Source organism: Brachyhypopomus gauderio, unplaced genomic scaffold, assembly GCF_052324685.1.
Source record: "Brachyhypopomus gauderio isolate BG-103 unplaced genomic scaffold, BGAUD_0.2 sc56, whole genome shotgun sequence".
Lineage (NCBI taxonomy): Eukaryota > Metazoa > Chordata > Actinopteri > Gymnotiformes > Hypopomidae > Brachyhypopomus > Brachyhypopomus gauderio.
Window position 1 is genome coordinate 2233509 of NW_027506879.1, and position 23290 is coordinate 2256798.

At 42.5% G+C, this 23290-nt stretch overlaps 1 protein-coding gene across 2 annotated transcripts in view; it reads left to right on the forward strand.

Annotated features, from left to right (window-relative positions):
• Positions 1 to 23290, forward strand: part of snx9a (sorting nexin 9a) — an 89019-nt gene that overhangs the window by 14302 nt on the left and 51427 nt on the right. For both annotated transcript variants that reach the window (XM_076987758.1, XM_076987757.1), the window contains exon 3: positions 1650 to 1724. In XM_076987758.1, the coding sequence (XP_076843873.1) occupies positions 1650 to 1724 (75 nt within the window). The remainder of the gene's footprint in view (positions 1 to 1649; positions 1725 to 23290) is intronic.

Here is a 23290-nt window from a genome sequence, read left to right on the forward strand (position 1 = left end):
CACTGACACACATTTAGAAGTCTGTAGTTTTACTGGTAGATTTTTTTTAACAGTGAGGGATTGAAAAGAAAATCCAGAAAGGCACTTTACAGAAAATGCATAAATTGATTTGCATTTCAATATGTGAAATACAGATTTGAGCAATGGCAAAACAAGCAGGACTTGGTGTCAAATCACATGTAGGCACAGAGGTCAGATATTTATTGTTGTTGATGACCAGGTTTAAACACATATCAGGAGGAACTTTGGTCCACTCCTCTTAGGTTAGGTAGATACTTTATTGATCCTGAAGGATATTTAGCTCTTTGCGTATCATCTCTCAACACTTTGAGGCCTCAATTATTCCATGGAATTAACTATTCTATGGGATTAAGTGGGATTAAGGTCTGGAGACTGGTTAGACCACCATGATGTTAATTAATTATTCTATGGGATTAAGTGGGATTAAGGTCTGGAGACTGGTTAGACCACCATGATGTTAATGAATTATTCTTTGGGATTAAGTGGAATTAATGTCTGGAGACTGGTTAGACCACCATGATGTTAATGAATTATTCTATGGGATTAAGTGGGATTAAGGTCTGGAGACTGGTTAGACCACCATGACCTTAATGCGCTCCTTTTTGAGCCACTCCTGTGTTGCCTTGGCTGTATGTTTTGGGTCATAGCTGTGCTGGAAGATCCATCCATGACCCATTTTCAATGTCCTGGCGGAGGGAAGCATCTTCTCCCAAGCATTCTCTGAATCATTCAGGTGTTCACTGGCAAACTTCTTGAGCGGGGGCATCTGGCAGGAACTGCAGGATTTTACTCCTGCATAGTGTGTTCAAAATGGTTTTCTTGGTGATTGTGGTTCCAGCTGCCTTGAGATCATAAGAAAAACACAGAAGAGAAGGAGATAAACTGGGTGCTGCGGTAACAGGCTGCCTACTGTGGCGCCATCTTGGGGGAAATATACACTCACCAGCCACTTTATTAGGTACACCTACCTGTCCAACTGCTCATTAATGCAAATGCCAGTCATGTGGCAGCAACTCAATGCATGTAGACATGACCAAGACAATCTGCTGCAGTTCAAACCAAGCATCAGAATGGGGAAGAAAGGTGATTTAAGTTACTTTGAATGTGGCGTGTGTGTTTGTGCCAGACGGGCTGTTTTGAGTACTTCAGAAACTGCTGATCTACTGGGATTTTCACGCACAACCATGTTTAGGTTTACTGCTGCCTCTCTAAAGGTCCACAAGATACATTTGCAAAGTGAAGTAGAGCTTGGTGTAGCTTGTTTACTCCTTGATTCTCTGTGAGAGGACCTGAATGGTGTTTTATCACCATCCTGGACACTTTCAACATGCTCTGGCTTAACAAATAAAACAAGCAAAGAGAGTAAGACAGCTCTCCTGTCAGTGATCACTAAGGATGTGCTTGTGTTGGGAAGTGGATGTTGATGTAGGATTAAAGACCACAATGTGTGGTAGTTGACAAGAACCTAAATCGATTACAACAGCTTTTTGGTTACGATTAGAGGGTATATGTGGCTTGTTTCCTGGTGTCTATATGGAACGAGTCTCCTCATGTAATTTATTTTGGCCACTTGTGTACCAGGAGTAGCTGGTTATGTCATGTTACATTGTTGTTTCTGCTTCATGTAGAATGTTGGTGGAGGCTGGGTAGAAGCTCAGAACTCTACAGGACAAACGGGCTTGGTGCCTGAGGATTACATACAGGTGAGGGAAACATCTGCTTTTACTTACATCGTGATGCTAACCATCATATTGTTTCTTGTTCACAAGATTGTGCAGAAAATATGATGCAGAACTGTTGATTACACAATCTCTGATTTCAGATACTTTTGTAAATTGCTTTGATCACAGCATTTTATTCAGAAAAATCCCATTTTATGTGTTAATTCATTTATGAGTTTGAGGTGAGGCCCCGTGTGTTTAGTTCTCTGGTGTACAGTCACATACTTGTGTGTACTAAAGCTTAATGTTAATGTGCCATATTTGTCAATCGTGATTTTCACCCCAATCAAAATTTGTCCTCCACATTTATCCATTTGTGCAGTGAGCACACACACACACACACACACACACACACACACACACACACACGATCACTAGTGGATGTGGTACACGCATTCTGTGAGGAGTGGCAGGGTTCCCGCGGGGTCTTAAAAAGTCTTAAAATGTCTGAAATTCAAAACTTTAAATTTAAGGCCTTAAAAGACTTAAAAAACAGCCAGATTTTCATCCAAGGTCTTAAATTTAATTTAGTCAGGTCTTAAAATTTTACCTTAGTTAATTTTAGAAAAGTGTAGTTTAATCGAAACGTCCGGAAGTCAGTTCTGTGTTGTCTGTGTTTGTGCGGGGCTACAGGTGTTGGTACGTGTTAATTAATTAAACTACAAAACCCATAATAACCGCAGGCAGGAAACGGCCCTTGTCACGAAAAGCCTTCACGCAATTTTGTGCCTCATCCCCGCCGTCTTCGCTATCGTCAGTGCCGGGTCCCGCCGGACTCCACCGCAGTATCACTAGTGCTTCGGCTAATGATATTCGGGCTACATTAGGATAGAGTGACGGCAATGTTCCCTGGTTCGAATATCGCGAAAAAGTTTTCGTGTGGACTAAACAAATCGCATATATAGCTAGATTTGGCTTGGCAGACTTCATCAAGAGAGAGTTGATACGCTCTTACCGGGCCGTATGTGTTAATGTTCGATGAAAGCTTTAATTCAACCACAAAATCCAAACGGCTGGATCTTCATGTTCGGTTCTGGAGCAATGGATATGTGCAATCGAGGTACATGGGCTCTCATTTCATGGGCCATGAAACAGCGCAGGATCTACCAAAACTTATCAAAGTAAGTGATCCTTACTTATGCTCCACAATCTTCTTTTCAATGTGTTAACCATTTTATACAATTAGGCTACAATACAAAAACATCTCAGAACCATGTACTGTCCATGGCATTGAGTTAGAGAAATGTTTCAATGCATGCTAAATCCCAGCTAGAGGAAATAAAAATATATTTACTGTGTTAAATCATGTAAAATAAAAAAAAAAACAACTATGCCCTGTAGATGGGTTATGTCATGTTTTGAAACATGTTCCACTGTCCCATGCTCTGTTTCATGGATTGCACATGGTTTTATTTACATTGTACTGATGTATTGCCTTTTAGTGGGCATATATACATAGGGTAAAAACAGGTAGTGTGTCCCAACGTTTTCAATGTTAACATTCAAATTCATATTCAGCATGGCTAGACAAAGTAAGTTGGTTTCATCGGGATAATAAATAGAAAAGAAGGTAGGGGGTTAAAAAAGTTTTGTGTGTTTTAAGATACAGATGGCCTGGGGAAAGAAAATTCTGAGCCTTTATTTAATTAGTTAATTTTATAATTTCATTTATTTCAGTAATTTAACCAAAATGTAACATTTAATAAATTTTATCAGCTGCAGGGTGTGAGGATTTTTGGTCAAACCATGCCTTAGACATACTTGAAGATAGGCTGAGTCTACATGTTGTTAAATGTATAATATGTGTATGATTATTTAATTTGATGGTGTACGTCTATCTTTTTATTTCTTATTTTCCAACAAGGAGGTGGAGGCAGAAAACATGCAAGAGGACACAATTGTCACACACAGACTCATATGTGACTGTCACAATGCATGGAGGTGTCACAGGTTCCCCTCACCAAGGAACTCTTAGCATCTGTGGGTGCAGCCCGGTCAAAAAACTGACTCTTTCTGGATCAGGAACGAATCAGGAAAGAAAAGGAATCCTAGAGCCAGAAAAGAAAGCTGACTGAGCAGTCTTTAGAGGACCTTAAGAAAAGGAAGAGAAGCTTGGAAGATGTATCCACCTGTCTTGCTAGAGTGGCAGATTCTCTTGCAGAAGAAGCTGAGGGGTGTTTCAATCACTTCCATGGCCACAGGTGTTGTGCCACTGAGTCATAATAATAATACATTTTATTTTACGACACCTAGGGTTGTGCCGATGCATCGTCATTTATGACCCACCATCGCAATGCCACGCCCACTTTTTTGTTTTTCCACAAACATGCATTGACCTTCTTTAGGTCGCCTTCACCAAAAATTTTGCAGGGATTGTACAGAAAATTATAAAATCAGTTATATAACTTGTATGAATTAGAGTCAGGGATGAAAATTATAATTCCCTACTGCTACTAATGTCTAATTGGCATATTATTATTTATTATTGTTCTATTATTATTCTATTATTATTAGGATATTATTATTTATATCTAGGTTATCGTTTGTCTTCATTTTTTTCTACACATCTGTATTAATTTTAAATATTTCAGGTTATTCACGCTAATAGAGTATGCCTGCTCGTTGTGCGTCGGGAAACTTGCTCAACCGAAGTACAACTTCAGTGAAACCATTATTTTGCAATGCAAAGGCTACAAAATAAAATTGACACGAAGGTGTTTGTAAACACGTTTATTAAAAGTTGAACAACAAAATGAAGCAACAGAGCTTATGAATGGCTATGGCATTTACCTTTTTTTTTAAAAGCTTTAAAATAAATCATGGATTTTACTATGATATCACAGCAGAACAACAAAACAAGGAAAGAATAATGAATGAAAATATAATAAGAGCAAGAAAAATATAAAACAAACAGAAAGCATGACTTCCCAAAATGCGCTAAACTGTAATAACTTAAAATGTTAAGAGGGCCGACATTATGTAGCCTATTCCAACACGTTTACATGTCAATGTTTCTGGCCAAAAAAAAAACATGTTGACTCTTTCTGAGGGCATGCTGGTAGCGCATATGCAGAGATATTTTTGTGCGATTTTTGCCATTAGCGGAAACCTGCTCTGGGCCATTCAAAGGCAGTGGAAGGTTTTTTTCTCATTACACGTTAAAGCCTGGGTAGAATTATCACCATTTATACTACTTTTATTTTATTTTATTTATTTTATTTTTAATCATTGTTTTTATATAGTAGGCCTCTTTTTCTCAACGTTATCATCATCCATCATGATGTTTCACTGTAAACATCGTCATCTGCCAATTTTAAGGAGACATCTGTCTGACACTCAAGGTCGCCTTGCACAAAGTATAAAAATGACAATAATAATAATAAATAATAAAACAACAAAAACAGTATTCAACAGAATGGATAAATAAGCGTTATTGGCGTCAGACGTTATAGGCAGCTCTAAACAAGTGCGTTTTGAGACCTGACTTAAAATGTGAAAAGAAATAATTAAAATTCCTCAAGTCAGGAGGCAGAGCATTCCATAGCCTAGGAACAGAGCTACTAAAAGCCCTACTCCCCATGGTGCTGAGATGTATGGTGGGAACAGACAGGTGGATAGATGCAGATGCTCTCAATGATCGCGAGTGAGAGGTGATATTAATAAGGTCTGATATATATGGTGGAGCAAGGTTGTGAATTGCATTAAAAGTGAGAAGTAAAATTTTGTACATGATACGTTGTCTAACCGGGAGCCAGTGTAGTTGATGTAAAAGGAGTGATATGGTGAAAAGGAGTTCTTGTAATGATATGTGCAGCTGTGTTTTGAACCATTTGAAGTTTGTGTAATGATTTAAAAGACCAGCAAGAAGAGAATTACAGTAATCCAAACGAGAAGTGACAAGGCTGTGAACCAGAATAGCAGTAGTGTGAGAGGAAAGAGAGGAGCGGAGGCGAGTGATATTTCTGAGGTGGAAATAAGCAGACAGAGTGATATTATTGATGAGTGATTGAAATGAAAGTGTACTATCCAAGATGACACCCAAGCTTTTTACCTGAACTGATGCGGAGTGCAATTATCAATAGTCAGAGAAAAAGTATTTGCTTTAGAAAGATTTAATTTTGTGCCAACAAGTAGGACTTGTGTTTTGTCACCATTTTAATTTGAGAAAATTAAAAGAGAACCAGGTTGTAATTTCAGATAAGCAGCCAGTAAGGGAGGGCAAGGGAAAATTGGAATTTTACTTACTTGAGATGTAGAGCTGGGTGTCATCAGGGTAAATGTGAAAATTGATATTATGTTTACGAAAAATATTACAGAGGGGGAGAAGATATGTAATAAAAAGGGGCCCTAAGATGGAGGCTTGAGGAACACCAGAGATAACAGAAAAGGGTTGAGAAGTGAAAGTTTTAATGGTATAAACTGAGTGCGGTTTGAAAGATATGATTTAAACCATTTTAATGGTATGTGAGTTATCCCAATGGAGGACAGTCTATGAAGGAGAATGGAGTGACAGACAGTATCAAAAGCAGCAGTCATATCCAGAAGAATAAGTATGAAAAGAAGACCAGAGTCGGCTGCAGAGAGGAGATCATTGGTGATTCTAAGAAGTGCTGTTTCTGTGCTATGAGAAGAACGGAAACCGGATTGAATTTTTTCATACAGATCATTATGTGAAAGATCAGAGTGAAGTTCAGCTGTTACTACTTTCTCAAGTATTTTTGAAATAAATGGCAGATTAGAGATGGGGCGTCAGTTTTTAAATTCAGTTGGATCAGCACCAGGTTTTTTTTTTTTTATTGGGTTGATTGCTGCAGTCTTAAAAGCTGCTGGTACATTCCCAGTTGTGAGAGAAGAATGAACGATAGCAGTAAGAAGAGGAAGGAGAGAAGGTAGACAGGATTTAACCAGTGTTGTGGGGAAAGGGTCAAGTGAGCAAGTAGATGGTGTTGGGATTTTTTCTCCTGACCCAGATGGGCCCCAACACTGCCCCGATGAACCGATTGGTTTTGACTGAGTGACCCAAGCAAAGTTTGACACCAAAAGTTATTTTCAGATCAATTTATATAGAATAAAAGCGAGTACAAAATAGCCAAAGTACACGTGGTACAAACTCTTCAGTGCACTGGTGCTAGTTGCCTAGAAGTCTACCTAACCCAAGTGGATCTCAGCAGTGTCTGAGCAAAAAGCCCCTGCCCCTGGCTTTTTTATAGCCTCTCTCTAAGTTAGGTTTCTTTTCTACATTAAGTTTTGTTTCACCTTTAAGTTTCTTTTTTTCTACAATGGCTTAGCATTATAAATGAAATCAGAAAGCTTGGAGATAGAAGGACGAGAGAAAGATGAAAGATAGGTTGAAGGAAGAGAAGATTCATAGGACCATATAGCTCATCAGGGACCATTTGTTGATGGAAATAATAATAATAATAATAATAATCTTTATTTGTATAGCACCTTTCATACATACATGTAACTCAAAGTGCTTTACAGTATAAATAAAAGAAACATTAAAAGGAGATAAGACAAAGACAAAAAGACACAAAGAAAATGTTAAAAGAAATTAAAGATAAAAATATTAAAATAACATAAAAAGTGAAGTAAGATAATAAAAAGTAAAGTAAATAAGATAAAACTATTAAGAGTTTCTTAACTAAAAGCGGATCTAAACAGGAATGTTTTGAGACTGCTCTTAAAACTATGCAGGGATGAAATGCCTTTGAGCTCTTCAGGAAGAGAATTCCAGAGCTTTGGGCCATAGTGGCTAAAAGCACCCTCGCCAATCTTTAATCGGCTTTTAGGAATCACCAGTAGATTACTGTTTGAAGACCTGAGAGACCTGACTGGAACATATCTAACAATCATTTCACTTAGGTAAAGAGGGGCAAGACCATGAAGACATTTAAAAACCATGACTAGAACCTTAAAATCTATTCTAAAGCTGACAGGTAACCAGTGCAGTGAGTGGAGTGCAGGTGTAATATGATCTCTCTTTCTCCTGCGGGTCAGAACCCTTGCAGCCGCGTTCTGAACTCGCTGTAGGTGCGAAATAGAGCTCTTTGGAAGAGCAGATAGAACAGCGTTACAATAATCTAGCCTTGATGTGATAAATGCATGGACAAGTTTTTCACTGTCAGCAGGAGAGAGCATATCTCGGACCTTAGCGATGTTTCGAAGATGAAAGTAAGCTGTCTTGCATGTAGTCATGATGTGTGATTTGAAGCTGAGCTCATTATCAAAGGTGACACCCAAGTTCTTAACACATTGTCTGGCTTTCAGATTCATTTGATTTAAATAAGTCTGGACATCATTCCTTTGTGAATCACTGCCAAGAACAAGAACCTCTGTCTTCTGTTTATTTAATTGCAGAAAATTGTCAGACATCCATGTCTGTATATCATCTATGCAGTCAAACAGTGAGCAAATAGATTTTAGGGCTTTAGGTTCTAGCGAAATATAAAGTTGAGTGTCATCTGCATATTGATGATAACTAATACCATGTTTATTAATGATGTGTGGTAACGGAAGCATATATAGGTTGAATAGTAACGGCCCAAGAATTGATCCTTGGGGGACGCCACAAGTTATTTTTTGACGTGTGGAGGAAGAGGTACCTAATGCTACATAGTAATCACGCCCAGTTAGGTACGATCTAAACCAGTCTAAGACTAAGCCACTAAGGCCTACCCAGCTCTGTAGTCGATCAAGAAGTATTTCATGATCAACGGTGTCAAAAGCGGCGCTTAAATCTAATAGAAAAAGGACTGAGAGTTTGCCTGCATCCTTATTCAATCTCAAGTCATTTACTACTTTAACTAGGGCTGTTTCAGTGCTGTGGAGAGCTCTGAAACCAGATTGAAAAGTGTCATTTATTTGATTTACTTTGACATAGTCATTCAACTGGATTGACACTACTTTTTCAATGATTTTGCTGAGAAAGGAAAGGTTAGATATAGGTCGATAATTATTAAGAATTGTGGGATCAAGATTTCTGTTCTTTAATAGTGGTTTAACCATTGCAGTTTTAAAAATTTTAGGGAATTCACCCAATTGCAGAGACTGATTAATAATTGTTAGAACTTCATTTGCTAATGAGCTCAGAACCTGCTTGAAAAAGCTTGTTGGTAAAGGGTCCAGTTCACAAGTAGAGGATTTTAGTGATGAAATCACATCAAGTAGTGTTACCATGTCAACTTCTTGGAAATAAGACATATTAAAGTTAGGCTGAGTAACTGATATAAGGGTTGATGGTCTATTAGTGCTTGTTGCTATGTTCTGCCTTATACTAGTAATTTTGTCCCTAAAAAATATAGCAAACTCCTCACATTTTTCAACTGAAACAGTCTCAGGGAAGCCACAGGAGGTGGGGTTTACTAGCTGATCTATGCTTCTGAACAAGACAGCTGAGTTATTATTGTATGAATTGATTAAGGTAGAGAAATAGTTTTTCCTTGCTGATTTCACTTCACTGTTGTAATTCTGCAATGTTGTTTTATAAATATCAAAATGTACTTGCAATTTTGACTTTCGCCAACGTCTCTCAGCCTGCCTACAATCTTGCCTAAATTTTACAATAGATGGAGTGTTTCTCCAGGGCATCTTAATTTTACCAGAGATTATTTTAGTTACCTTTGGTGCCACAGCATCAATACAGTTCCTAACTCTGTGTGTGAATGTTTCAACTAACTCATTCCCATTTTCTGAGAGGGGAGGGAGGGACTGTATCATGTCTGTGAAGGCCACGGCACTGCCAGCACTGAGATAACGCTTGGTTATTGTGCGCTTTTCACTGAGTGTTCTAGTAGATAATGACATGTTGAAGAATACTCCAAAATGGTCAGAGATTGCAACATCAGTAATTTCAGTATTATTAACCTCTATACGTTTAGAAATGACCAAATCTAAAATGTGGCCATGCTTATGAGTTGGGCCTGATACATGCTGTATGAGATCAAAAGAGTTAAGCATCCTCATGAATTCTGAAGTGATTGGATTTGTGGATATATCCATGTGAATATTAAAATCCCCAGCAATTAAAACATAATCAAAATCAATTAAAATCCTTGAAAGCATTTCTTCAAAATCTTCAAGAAAATCTGCATGTAGTCTGGGAGGATGATAGATAACAATCAAAAGAACTGAATAAGTACTGTTGAGTTGTACTGCCAGATATTCAAACGTAGGATGTTCCCCTAATGAGATCTGCTTACATCGGAATGCTTTATGGTAAAAACATGCAACACCACCACCTCTCTTATTTACCCTGGAGATATTAAAATAGTTAAAGTCGGGAGGCGAAGCTTCATTTAGCACTATTGCTCCATTGCTATCAAGCCAAGTCTCTGTTAGAAAAAGAATGTCCAGACAGTAATCTTCAATTAATTTAGCTATTATAAAAGACTTGTTTGTGAGTGAGCGGACGTTTAGTAAGGAGACTTTAAAGGCTTGATGTGTTTGATCAGCATCGCTTACATCACTTGTGCATTTCACTGGGATCAAATTTTGTTTGTTACAATGTTTTGTACCCTTATGTTTTCTTCTGATTACATTTTTATTTCGATTCTGAGAGCCATGCCACCGGCTATTTAAAATAACTGGAATGTAGCACTGAATAGGAGCATGGGTTCCAGTGTGTCAGACCTGAGAATTCACTGAGTGTGCAGGAGAAGTGGGTGAGTTCCTGCAAGACAACAGACTGTAGTGTTGCAGAACCTCTTCAATCTCCTGGAGTTTACCTCTGAGACTGTGGACAGATTCTCTGACAGGAGATGGTGGGCTCCTTTGACTGACATTACTGACTTTACTGCTGGCGGTTGGGTGCAGATTCCGCATGTGAGTGATTCCATACGTTAGATTATCCACAAGCATTTGAGTCCCAGCCCTGTTAGGGTGAAGCTGATCAGGTTTAAAAAGCTCAGGACGCCTCCAAAAAATGTTGAAATTGTCAATGAAGTTTACCTTCCGATGTGCACAGGCTGTAGTGAGCCAGCTGTTTAGAGCCAGCAGTCTGGTAAAGTGACCACTGCCTCGACGTGCAGTTGGTATCGGTCCAGAAATGAACACTTCACACCGGGAAAACTCCAGAATGTCGAGCAGATGGTTAAAATCCTGTTTCAGTATCTCAGACTGTTGTTTGTAAACATCACTAGAGCCGACATGTACAATCAGTCTTTCCGTAGCTGGATGGTCATGCAATATGTGTGGAATCATGGGTATCACTTCACAGACAGTAACACGAGGAAAGCAAAAGGCCTTAATACTGTTGCTCCATACATCTCTGATGACTGAGTCCCCAATTAGCAGCGTTTTGGGCTGTGGTGGTGTTCCTCGTCTTCTTTCACCATTAATGCCTCGGCGGCTAACATGGTTAGCATCCCGATGGCCAACATGGTTACCACCCCGATGGCCAACATGGTTACCACCCCGATGGCCAGCATGGTTACCACCCCGATGGCCAACATGGTTACCACCCCGATGGCCAACATGGTTACCACCCCGATGGCCAACATGGTTACCACCCCGATGGCCAACATGGTTAGCATCAAATCCAAATGAGCAACTAAACTGGAGGACAGGGAGACTACAGTAGATCAATATTTTTAATATTGCGGAAGGTAACGAGACGGGGGAACTTATTAGTGGTGAGAGGGAAGTTAACATTAAAAGAAAATGGTCAGATAAAATTAGTTCTTCAACAGAACAGTTAAAAGGAGCAACCCCCAAACAACAAACTAGATCCAAAATGTGACCTTTAGAGTGAGTGGGAGCGTCAATGGATTTGATGCAGTCCGAAGCTCTCCAAGCAAGATATGAAGTCTTTAGTAAGCAGATTGTAAGTGCTGTCCATATAAATATTAAAATCACCCATAACTATAATAGCCGGCGAGAGAGTGATCAGATGTGCAAGTAGGGTAGCAAAATTGTGAATAAAATCTTTATTGTGTTTAGGACGCTGGTAGACATTAACAATGATGGTAGGAGTGGAGCCAGCAAGTTGACAGATCTGTGCCTCAAAGGAGGTAAAAACAGGAGCAGACACTGGAGAGACTCCATCTGAAATTCTCCAGATGAATTATCGCAAGACCTCCTCCTCAGCTAGTCTCGCAAGGTTTGCACATGTAAACATACCCCACAGGAGTCGATTCATTAACTTGAGAATAGTCATTTTGTTGTTGGTCTCAGTTAACCTCTACGTGCATTAGCGCCCTCTAGCAATCCCGTCGCAGGGCAAAATCTGTTTATCCACAAAAAATAATATCACCGAAAATTCTTAAAACGCAAACACATCACACTAATTATATATTTTTAGAACTAGTATAACATGCAAAGCGATTCTCAGCCACCTACACTCAACTCAACTGCAAGAAATCCCATTTTGAACCCACCGTGTTTAAACCATGTGGTTACACGTGTGACATCACTGCCCAATTACAATGTCCCTTTAAAAAGTCTACGATGTAGGAAAGCATAATATTTTGTCATAGAAAATTCCCATACAGACATAACAATCGTATCACACTTTTAAACAGCATATGGAATGTTTACTAAGCTCTCTATTTGCCTGCTCACTAATCCCTACAAAACGGATGTCCGTTTGCCTCGTGATCAGACCCGAATTTCCTAGAACGACTAGGACCCACACAATGCAGTGTTTGCTCACAGTCATGTGCAAGCGTGAAAGTTCAAACCTCCCTTTCAAAGATTTAATGATTTCTATTGGGCCATGACTCACTGTTGACTCCGATTGGCAGTCGTTATCACGCATGTCAATAGGTCCCGGCGATCGCACCACCCTCAGTTGCCCTATTAAATTTGCTCATATTTTTTTTCATAGTGACCCTGTTTGATTGACAGTTATTTTAACAAATTGCCCCCTTTCAGATGAAAACCTTGATACCTTATTGAGCTTGATCTGACATGTACTCGGTGTGTATGGGTACTGCGTAAAAGTGTATGTGCGCTTGCGCTTTGGTCAATACAGCTGTAATACACTTGGAGTGAGGACTATTGCGCATGCAAAAATATTTTTTCACAAGATTTCATCGTAGAAAATGTTAATCAGTTATGGATAGAAGATGATTTACATTGGCCGAAGTCCATGAAGAGTTGTTTAGGTATATGGATGAGGTGGAAGATGAAAGTAATGGTTTGTTGCCTTCAAGCATGGATTCTGAGGAAGAAGACGCGTTCCTCCATGGACTTGATGCCAAGCTTGATGTGGCGTAAGTCAAAATTACGGTTGTTTTACTGTTTCAATGTTTCCCACTATATGTATCTACAGTAAATATACATATGTATATATTATAAGTATATATTATACAATTTAGTATGCCAATGTTGTAGAACTCATTATGCTAGTTCCACGTGCATGCTATTACCGTGTGCTATTACCGCGTGCGTTATGGTAATAGTAGCCTCTTACTGTGACCTGTAATGCTAACAAGTCTTAGCAAGTTGTAGAATATTTTTTATCGCACATTTCAAAGCATGCAAATGTTCTGCTAAAAATATAGTTACTTATATACTGCTTTGTATGCATATAATTACAGTTATTTGTACTTTTGTGAACATAGTAGCCTGTTGTGCTAGTACTGTGACCTGTAATGGTAACAAGTCTTAGCAAGTTGTAGATAATTTTTTTATCATGCATTTCAAAGCTATGCTATGCGAACATAGTAGCCTGTTGCGCTAGTACTGTGACCTAGAGGTCTGCACTCACGCAGTAGTCCCGCGGGACCCGTCAGAATATCTTGCGGCGCGGGACATAATTTAATTGTTATTGGCGGGAGCAGGAGTTTGATTAGTCCAGGCGATGCGGGAGCGGGACCACATATACATGTAGAAACATCCCGCAAATTAATAACTAGTCTAGAAAATTATAATAATAACAATGCAATGATTTCCATGCATAAGGAACAGGATGAAAACAACTAATCATTCAGTAAGTAAGCAATAAACTAATTCAAAATATTGGCTAAGCAACTGATCGCGTGAACATGAAATGTGCGTCATATTGTCATTTTGAAATGGCAGAGACTGTAGATGGTCAACCAGTTTCAGCTGTGGAAAATTCACACCACAATTAAGCCAACTACAGGAAAGTCTGATGTATGGAGGTCATATTCCATTGTAATTAATGGAGATGGAAATCGTCTACCATTTGCTTGTTGTGATAGATGTCATAAAGTGTTGGGTGTACGTCACCTGACGACATGTGTTTGGACTGTGAAAATGGGACAGTGCGATCCATCGCTATATTGCTGTTTTAATAAATACATAAGAAAATTTCAAGTACTAAATTTAATTAATTCAATTCATATTAGGATTGCGGGCGAGGGCGACAGAAATTTGTATGTTGCGGGCGGGGGCGGGATTAAAATAAGCGATTATTTGGCCAGAACGGGACTAAAACAAGCAGGAGCGGGCGGGAGTGGGATTAAAACAAGCGATTTTTTGGCGGGCGGGAGCGGGACTAAAACAATGGGAGCGGGATTAAAAAAGCTGTCTTGTGCAGATCTCTACTGTGACCTGTAACGCTAACAAGTCTTAGCAAGTTGTAGAATATTTTTTATTGTGCATTTCAAAGCATGCAAATGTTCTGCTAGATATAGTTTACTTACATATAAATATAACGAGACAGTTAGTACTTCTGCTAACATAGTAACATGTAGTGTGCTAACAAGGGTCACGCTATATTGTGTTTTTCTTGCAGTGAAGCTGATTCAGGTTGCCCTCCATCAACATCAAGCCTTCCTCAAACCGCTGATGCCCCCCTCACACTTCAGCAGGAAGCAGAAACACAAAGCAGCCTCCTGTAAAGAGGAGGATTTCAAGAATCCTTGAAAGCTCCTCACAATCCTCAGCAGATTGTCAGCCTAGAGCCAAAGCATGGAAGAAGAAAGCCATTCCAGCAGACAGATGGTGCACTGCTCAAGAGGAAGATGAGCAGCCTCCAAGATTGCAGTTTCACCCCAGGCGTCCAGCTGGATATGCAGAAGAACTACAGCCCCTGTGACATATTGCTGCTGTTTTTCAGTTTTGAGGTGATCCGATGCCTGTGCAGTAATACAAATAAATATGCTGCATGAAGAAAAGCTGTGGACGGATATAGACCCTGAAGAAATGCTAAGATATCTCAGCATTGTCATCTATCTTGGACTTGTGAAGCCTTCAGCTGCTCGGGACCTGTGGAGGAAGGACCGCTTGCACAGCTTCCCCTTTCCTGCCTCTCTGATGTCTGGGACCTGGTATGAGGCCATCAGTGCATACCTGCACATGAGTGACCCTGCAGCAGACACCATAAATGACCAGCTCCGAGGTCAGCATGAATATGATGGTCTCTTCCGCCTGAAGCCACTCATGAACCAGATCCTGACTGCTTGCAAGACCTTCTACCATTCACACCAGAACATTGCTATAGATCACAGGTGTCAAACTCAAGGCCTGCGGGCCAAATGTGGCCCGCCGCGTATTTTTATGTGGCCTGCGAGAGCTTAAAAAGCCAAATTGTCAAAAAATAAAATAAGTAAAATTGAGCAAAAACTACATTTCCCACAATTATGTTACCCACGAAGTGATGGCATCTCGACACTGCGGTGTTTCCATATCAATGCGATTTTCTCAATAAATGTAATTGAGAAATACAAATAATGATCCCAAAATGTCCAGGAAGAGAAACATTGATGCAGATAGAAGCGGTGGCGGTTGTCAAAGAGTACAATATACGTCGACATTTTGCGACCAAACACGGAGCCAAGTATGCCAAAATTAGCCATCAAGAAAAACAATGAATTGTAATTAAAGAATTAAAAAGCACAGTGCGATCACAACAGAATGTGTTCACAAACGAAGCGTCAGTAAAAGGTAGCTTAGTTTTGGCTGAAGAAATCGCCGCACTTCAGTCTTTTTAAGAAGGAGCGTTATTTGATATTTCAAGTTTTGAACAAAGTTAATTTTTCTTTATTTACTTTTGTTTGATCGTTGATTGATGGAGTAATGTGGGTTTCATAACCTAATAAATTTAAAGGATTTATGTTATAATAACAGCAACAAGCAAATATTTTTGTACATTTATGCAAATATATCTGTAATATTTATAACTTGAATAAGTAATAAATTCAGAGGTATTTAACTTTAAGGAGTAGGTACATTTATCCGTGGGTAACGATTATGCTGATGTGGCCTGCGGTGAAAATAAGTTTGACACCCCTGCTCTAGATGAACGAATGGTGACCACTAAGGCGAGGATTGGCATGAGGCAATACATGAAGGACAAGCCTACCAAGTGGGAATATAAGCTATTTGTCCTGGCTGACAGCACTAATGGGTACACCTATGTGTATCAACAAGTTCATGGGTGGAGTGGACTTGTCAGATGCGCTTATAAAGTACTTCTCTGTGACTCAGAAGGTGTTGGTATTCAAAGCTGTTTCTCCACTTTGTGGATATTGCCGTGGTGAACAGTTTCATCATCCACAAGGAGATGGCACTGGCAAGACAGAAGAAGCCCCTTACTCAGAAGCGGTTTAGGGAGGTGTTGTGTATGGAGCTGGCTGATGTTGGACAGCCACAGTGCATGCAGGCAAAGGCTGCCACTGAGGAATTTTCATCCCCATGTCCAGTGCCAAAGCAGAGATCAGAGGGCTGCTTCCCTGCTGTAGTGTGTCCGGTGTCCGATGACCCTTATTTGAAAGCCAGTGCAGGCAGAAAGAGATGTGTCCACTGCCAGATGAAAACGATGTACATCTGTGCATCTTGCAAGATTTCACTCTGTATTGTTGTGGACCGTTTGTGCTTCACAGAGTGGCACAAGGAGAAACACTCTTAGACCCATTCACCCACACACCCTTGGTATTGTAATGTTCTGAAATTGCAAATAGTATGTTTACCACTTATTCATTTAGCACTTTTGTTATTGGCAATATGTTCTATTGCATTTACAAGAGGCTTTGAAGTTTATATTAGTATATATTAGAAAGGTTAGTTGGTATATGTTTATATTTATATTTGAAAGGTTCTCTGTACTCTGTACTAGATGTATAGTGATAGTATAGTTATCATTTTATTGAAATATTCATTTTAAATTTAATTAGGGTTTGCTTATTGTTTTGTCACAATTAATTATATATGAAATCTGATATTTAAATAAATATTGTTATTAAATGTTCTGTGTTTGGAGGGGTTATTGGCACTTTGGAGACATTTCAGGCACTTTGGAGAGGCTTTGAAGACACCTTGTAGAATAAAATTAATAAAAGGTGTTTCTGGGTTTTTTTTACATTTTCATTTTATTTATGGTCTCAGATGATACAGTAATAGTGGGGGAAACAATCAGAATATGAATGGATGTCTTCTACCAAGTGTGTTCAATTTGAATCCTGTATGATCATTGTGCTTTATGTAAAACTTGAGATAATTAGTCTTAAAATCTATTAGTACAAATTGCTTAAAAATAAATTCAAAATGGCCCCTGCACAAAGGGCTACAAAGAAAGTCATACTTGCTGTCAATGAGGAGATCCTGAACAAGAAGTCCCTTGCTTGTTAACGAGCGGATGTTAAGTAGACCGAAGTAGACAATTGTACTAGCAGATCCAGCAGTGGTGCTAGCCGACTGGGCTTGGTAAGCTAGTGCACTGTGGTCAGCCACCCGACTCGACCCTCGACGAAAACGGCAAAAGTGATTAGCAGTAGACCCAATGATATGCAGTGGACTCAATACAGTGGGCACCCCACCTCTACTGGTTCACATTGGGCTTTCCATCCTTTACTCCAGCACTCAGACATTAGCTCAGCATACTTGGCCCTCTTGCGTTCGTTTGCCTCTTCCAATCGGTCTTCCCAGGGAACAGTGAGTTCGACCAGCACCACTTGCTTTGTAGACTGATATTAATACCATGTCTGGTCGAAGAGCAGTGGCTGTGATGTATTCTGGGAACTTAAGCTGTCTTCCCAAGTCAACTTTGATCTTCCAATCCCGTGCCGTGGTGAGAAGCCCTCCAGAGGAACCTGTCTGATGTTGAGCCTTCTCCCCAGTTCTGACAAAGGTGATGGTGTGCTTGGGAGTGTGCTGATACCTGCAGTTAGAGATTGCTAACCTGAGCATATCAGCCAGGGCCCTGAGGATCTGGTCATGACACCAGCGGTACCGCAGCTCCCCCAAGGCCTTCAGGCAGCAACTGAGGATATGCTCGAGGGTGGCTCTTTTCTGGCACAGCTGACATGCCGCAGTGTCTGCTAAGCCCCAGCACTTCAGGTTGGTTGGACTAGGGAGGACGTCATACACAGCTGGATTAGGAACTTGATGTGCAGGGGTTCGAGTCTCCAGAGCTCTGGCCAGGTTACTTTCCGCTGCTCAGCATGCTCCCACCTTGTCCAGGCACCTTGCTGGTAAAGATCGGCGAGACCCTCGTTGGCTATATTCCTGACGGGGAATGTAGATTAAATCCGCATTGGAGAAGAGAGCCAGTGGTAGTGAGAGCGATGGATTAGGCTGAAAAATCGTAGACGAAGCAGTTCTGCAGCATAATAGTGAATAATTCCCACCACAGGTTGGTAAAATCTTAGGAAAATTACCCAATAAAGGACTAGCCAAAGACGAACCATAGTGTAATAATTCAGACTAATGCTGAAGCAGACATCAGGAAGAAGGTGTCGACAGACCATTAGTCTGGGAAACATTACAAGACCATCTCCAAAAGATTCCAACTCCATCCATCTGTAAGACAAATTATTTACCAATGGAGGGCACTCGGCATCATCGCAACAGAAGTGCCCAGAAGTGGATGGCCATCAAAACTTCATCTAGAATAAATATACATTTGTCTACAATCAGGCAAAAATCAACAGACATGGCATTCATTTCAAGCATAGAGGTGCACTTTAGGTTGCAGTTCGATAATCGATTTTGTAATCGTGTCGTCGGACTTGCAACAGTCTTAGACACTCAGGTAAAGAGAGGAGCTGAGCTGTACACCGATCACCACCTAGTTTTGAGTTGGATCAGATGGCAGGCGAGGATGCCGGACAGACCTGGCAGACCTAAACATATCGTGAGGGTTTGCTGGGAATGTCTGGCACAGGAACCTTTAACTCCAACATCCAGCAGAGCTTTGACTCCAGAGAGCTTTGACTCCTGGGCAGTGCCTCTGAACTGGAAAGCTGGGGTGGTGGTTCCCTTTTTTAAGAAAGGGGACCGGAGGGTGTGCTCCCACTATCAGAGGATCACACTTCTCTGCCTCACCGGTAAGGTCTATGCAGAGGTACTGGAGAAGAGAGACTTGTTGGTACTCAAATCTCATTTACAAGAGGAACAATGCGAGTTCTGTCCCGGAACACTGAACCAGCTTTTCACCCTTGCAAGGATCCTAGAGGGTCCATGGGAGTCCGCTCAACCAGTCCACATGTGTTTTGTGGATTGGAGAAGGCATTCAACCATGTTCCTTGTGTATTCCTCTGGAGGGTGCTCCGGGAGTATAGGGTACGGGGCCCACTGTGACAGGCTATCCAGTCCCTGTACAAATGGAGCAAGAGCTTGGTTTCCTTGGCTGGCCATAAGTCAGACTGGTGTCCAGTGGGAGTTGGACTCCACCAAGGCTGCCCTTTGTCATCAGTTCTGTTCATAACTTTTACTTGGCATAACCAAGTGGTGGAGGGGGTACTGTCCGGTGGCCTCAGGATCCCACATCTCCTGTTCTTCAGTTTGCAGCCGAGTGCAAGATGGTCGGGATGACAATGAACATATCTAAAACTGAGACCATGGTACTCAATCGGAGAAGGGTGGAGTGCCCTCTCTGGGTTGGGCACAGAGACCGTATATATAAGTGGACTGGATGACACGAGTGAAAAGTGAAGCCACCGTGAGTCAGCTGCCCTCTAGTGGCTGGCTGCAGTACAACTTTAACCCTACCCATTCCTATGTAAACGGACGGCCGGACGAGAAACTTTGAATTTAAGAACTTTGAAAATAAGTTTTTTGAGCAATTATATTTTGTCAATTCTATAAGACCCCATTGCGTTAGTATCTCTCCCAGTGTTTTTCTGTACGATAAACAGATTTTATAGAAGTTATTAAGTGTTATTTAAAGGGGTGTGGCAATAAGGTGATTGACAGTTAATAGCTGCGTTGGTTGACATCTAATACCAGACGCTCAAACGTGAACGCGCTCAACATCAAAACTCTCTACAGCAAAACTCTCGACAGCAGTATTAAAACCTTTTACCTTTGTTTATTTTGTAAAACGTCAAAAGTGTCTATACTGGTGGGCGTATCCTAACGAATGTCGGGGCGGAGATACGGTCTCTGGCGCAGATACTGTCCTGCCTACCGGTTCTAATGCGCATGCTCTGGCTCCAATTTTCATCTACTGCGCAAGCGCATCCAAGATGGCGGTGTCCGTGTGGCCATCTTGGTTGCTTCAAAAGTTCACAATGGGAGTCAACGGTGACGTACCGTCCATTATATATACGGTCACTGGTTGGGCATGAGACCTTGCCTCATGTGGAGGAGTTGAAGTATTGTTCACGAGTGAGGGAAGGATGGAACAAGTGATTGACAAGTGGTTCGGTGCTGCGGCTGCAGTGTTGCTAGTACTGTGATGCTGTACTAGTGCTGGGCGGTATGACGAAAATTCAATCAATCAATCAAAGTTTATTTGTATAGCGCTTTTAACAACTCAAGTTGTCGCAAAGCAGCTTTACAGGATTTACAAGGTTAACAATACTATGGGTCCAGAACCCTAATGAGCAAGCCAAAGGCAACAGTGGCGAGGAAAAACTCCCTATGATGGTGGGGAGTTGTTGATGGGGAAATTCTATATCACGGTATTTTTTTATTTTATTGGCCCACCTCCACCCCCCCCCCCCATCTTTGGAGGACAACTTTGTTTTTATGTACAGTTCAAATGACAATTATAACCATATGCAAATTGATAATTATTGGGGTTAGGTGGACCAAGAAAAGAGGGGGAGAGAAAGAATAAAAAGGGAAAAGACAGAAGGGCAGGGGAAAAAAAAATTATTATTATATATAAGGAAAAAGAAAAAAAAAAAACCCAACCAGCTCGAATGACCACAGCAAAGTAAAGCAGAAAGTGTACCAAAGACATTTAGCACAAATGACGTATGTATGAGTGTGTGTTTATGTGTAATCTAGTTGTGCAACATAGGATAAATGTACAGAATGTACTTACCAGCAAGGGTAGAAAGCTGCAACAACATTCCCCCAGAGGCCAGAGGCAGGCAGAGAAAGACCCGGGAATCCCACCCGCCCACGGCCCCCCCAGGAGCTGTGGAGCCCCAGGGCAGCACTTCCCAGTGACCCTCGCATGCCCGCCCCCACAGGCGGGAGAGTGAGAACCCCGGACAGCACCCCCACAGCCAAGGAGTGCAGGTCCAGGGGATCCAGAGGAAACAAAGCCCCCCCCAGGATGCCCCCCCCGCGCCGTGGGCCGGTAGCAAAGCCCCAGCACCACGTGCCCTGGAAAACCACCCACCACCCGGCCCCCCTCCCGCTGAGGAGCCCCGAGCCGCCCCGGACCACAACCGCCCAGGGGAGCGGACCAACTGCCCCTACGCCGGAGCACCAGGCCGGGCCCCAGAACCCCAAGGCGCCCCCCTCCGGAGCGGAGCAGTAACCACAGGGGAGCAGCCGGAAGCGGGCGGGGCACGACTAGCCCCCAACCCAGAACCAGCCGTCCTCACTCATACACTCAACTCATATATGCATTTGCCCCTGTACACCAAGACAAACCCTTATATACACCCCTACCATGCACACACCCACACCCATCCCCATACACATACACACACACGCCCCCAAACTCACCTTCACATGTAGACCCTCACACATATACACCTACACGCACATGCACATTCATCCCAACATGACTTCCTCCACACATCCGACCACACCCATATACACTCTTGCGCACATGGGCCTACCCCCAAATGTGCCCACACCCCAATATATACACACATACCCATATATTCCCCCCAACATGTACTCATTCATCTACCTGTACAAAAAGAGATAGGACAAAGACACACATACATCCAAACCAACACACCCTCCGTGGCGGGGGCAAATGGCTGGACCAGCAAGGATCAGTAGTAGTTTCCAGGACGCCACCAGCCCGGCCCGCGACCCACCCCCGCCCCGGCAGGGAGCAGGAAACGGGTGAAGGAAGGCCTTCCCACCCCTCCACCCCCAGTGCTGTGTAGGTGTTGGTGTATATGCATGTATGGTAGTGTGTGATACTATGGTGCAGTTAAAATTGAGGGGACAGGTGTTAGGACCAACGTGGACAAAGCCCCGGGCCACTGGCCAGCGTTTGTCCACACTGTCCCCTCAAAGGCCCTCAATGTCTAAGGTGCAGTAAAAACTGAGGGACAGACAGTGGTGAGAAGACAGGTGAACCATGGCAGCAGGCCCACCTCGTCAACCTCTGGTTACACGCCTGTCCCCCAGGATCCTAAATGTACAAGGACTGTGTGTGTGTGTGTGTATGTGTATGTGTGGGGGGTGGGTGGGTTTTAATGCATAGGTCCAGAGGAAATGGTCCTCTGGAAGAGGAGAGCCAGCTAGCAAGCTTGAGCACCGAGCTTCACTGCCCCACCAGCTCGAGGCAGGGAGCGGTCGACCCGGGGAGACCGGGCGGGCAGCTCCCTCCGTCGCCGCATCCAAGCCCAGATCCCCACCACCCCCACCACAGAGAACAGCCAGTTTGGACATCCACATACACCTAAACACATACTCTCTTTCGCATACGTATACACCCACACACATTCATCCCTTATATATATCTCCATACAACATATAAACCCCCACACGTTTGTCCCATATACACAACACACCCATGTAATCACCCACAGCCATATCAATCGCACATCAAACGACAGCAGACATCCACAGGATTGAAGATATGCTGGTCTGAGTCCGGAACCCTGCGCCCCCGGCCCACCCCAGATACCCCCAATAGCCACCGCCCCACCCCCACCAGCCAGGCACCTCAGAGCCCCAAGGCCCAGACCCGACGCCCCGACACAAGGCTGACTGACCCACCCCCCCCCAGCGGTGCGCCCGCAGCGGCACCAGCCTCCCCGTGCGGGTAGGGCCCCAGCACAGGGTCGGGTGGCCCCAGGCCAGCCACCCCCCTTGGGGCCAGCACCCGCTCCCCCCCGCACCCCCGGCCCTGCACCCCAGAGCCCAGAGGCAGCGCCATCCAAGGACTCTCCACACCGCCCGCCAGGACAAACACACAAACATCCCAGGTCCCCCAGCCCAGAAAGTGGCCGGCACGAGCAGTCCCCCCCGGAGTCGACCCCCAGCCACCAACCAGCCACCCGGGAGTTGAGGCCCCAGCCAGCCTCCCCGACTAGCTAATGGAACTGATCAGTGGGAACCAAAGAGAGTTAAATTCTTCCAACTGGTCTTTAGAGGAAGCAGACATTCTCTCCTGACAGATGTGATCGAGTAATACATTTTTGTAATGAGTAATATGCAGGTCCTTTTTTGCTTTCCAATTCATGAGAATGGTTTTCTTGGCGATGCATAGAGCA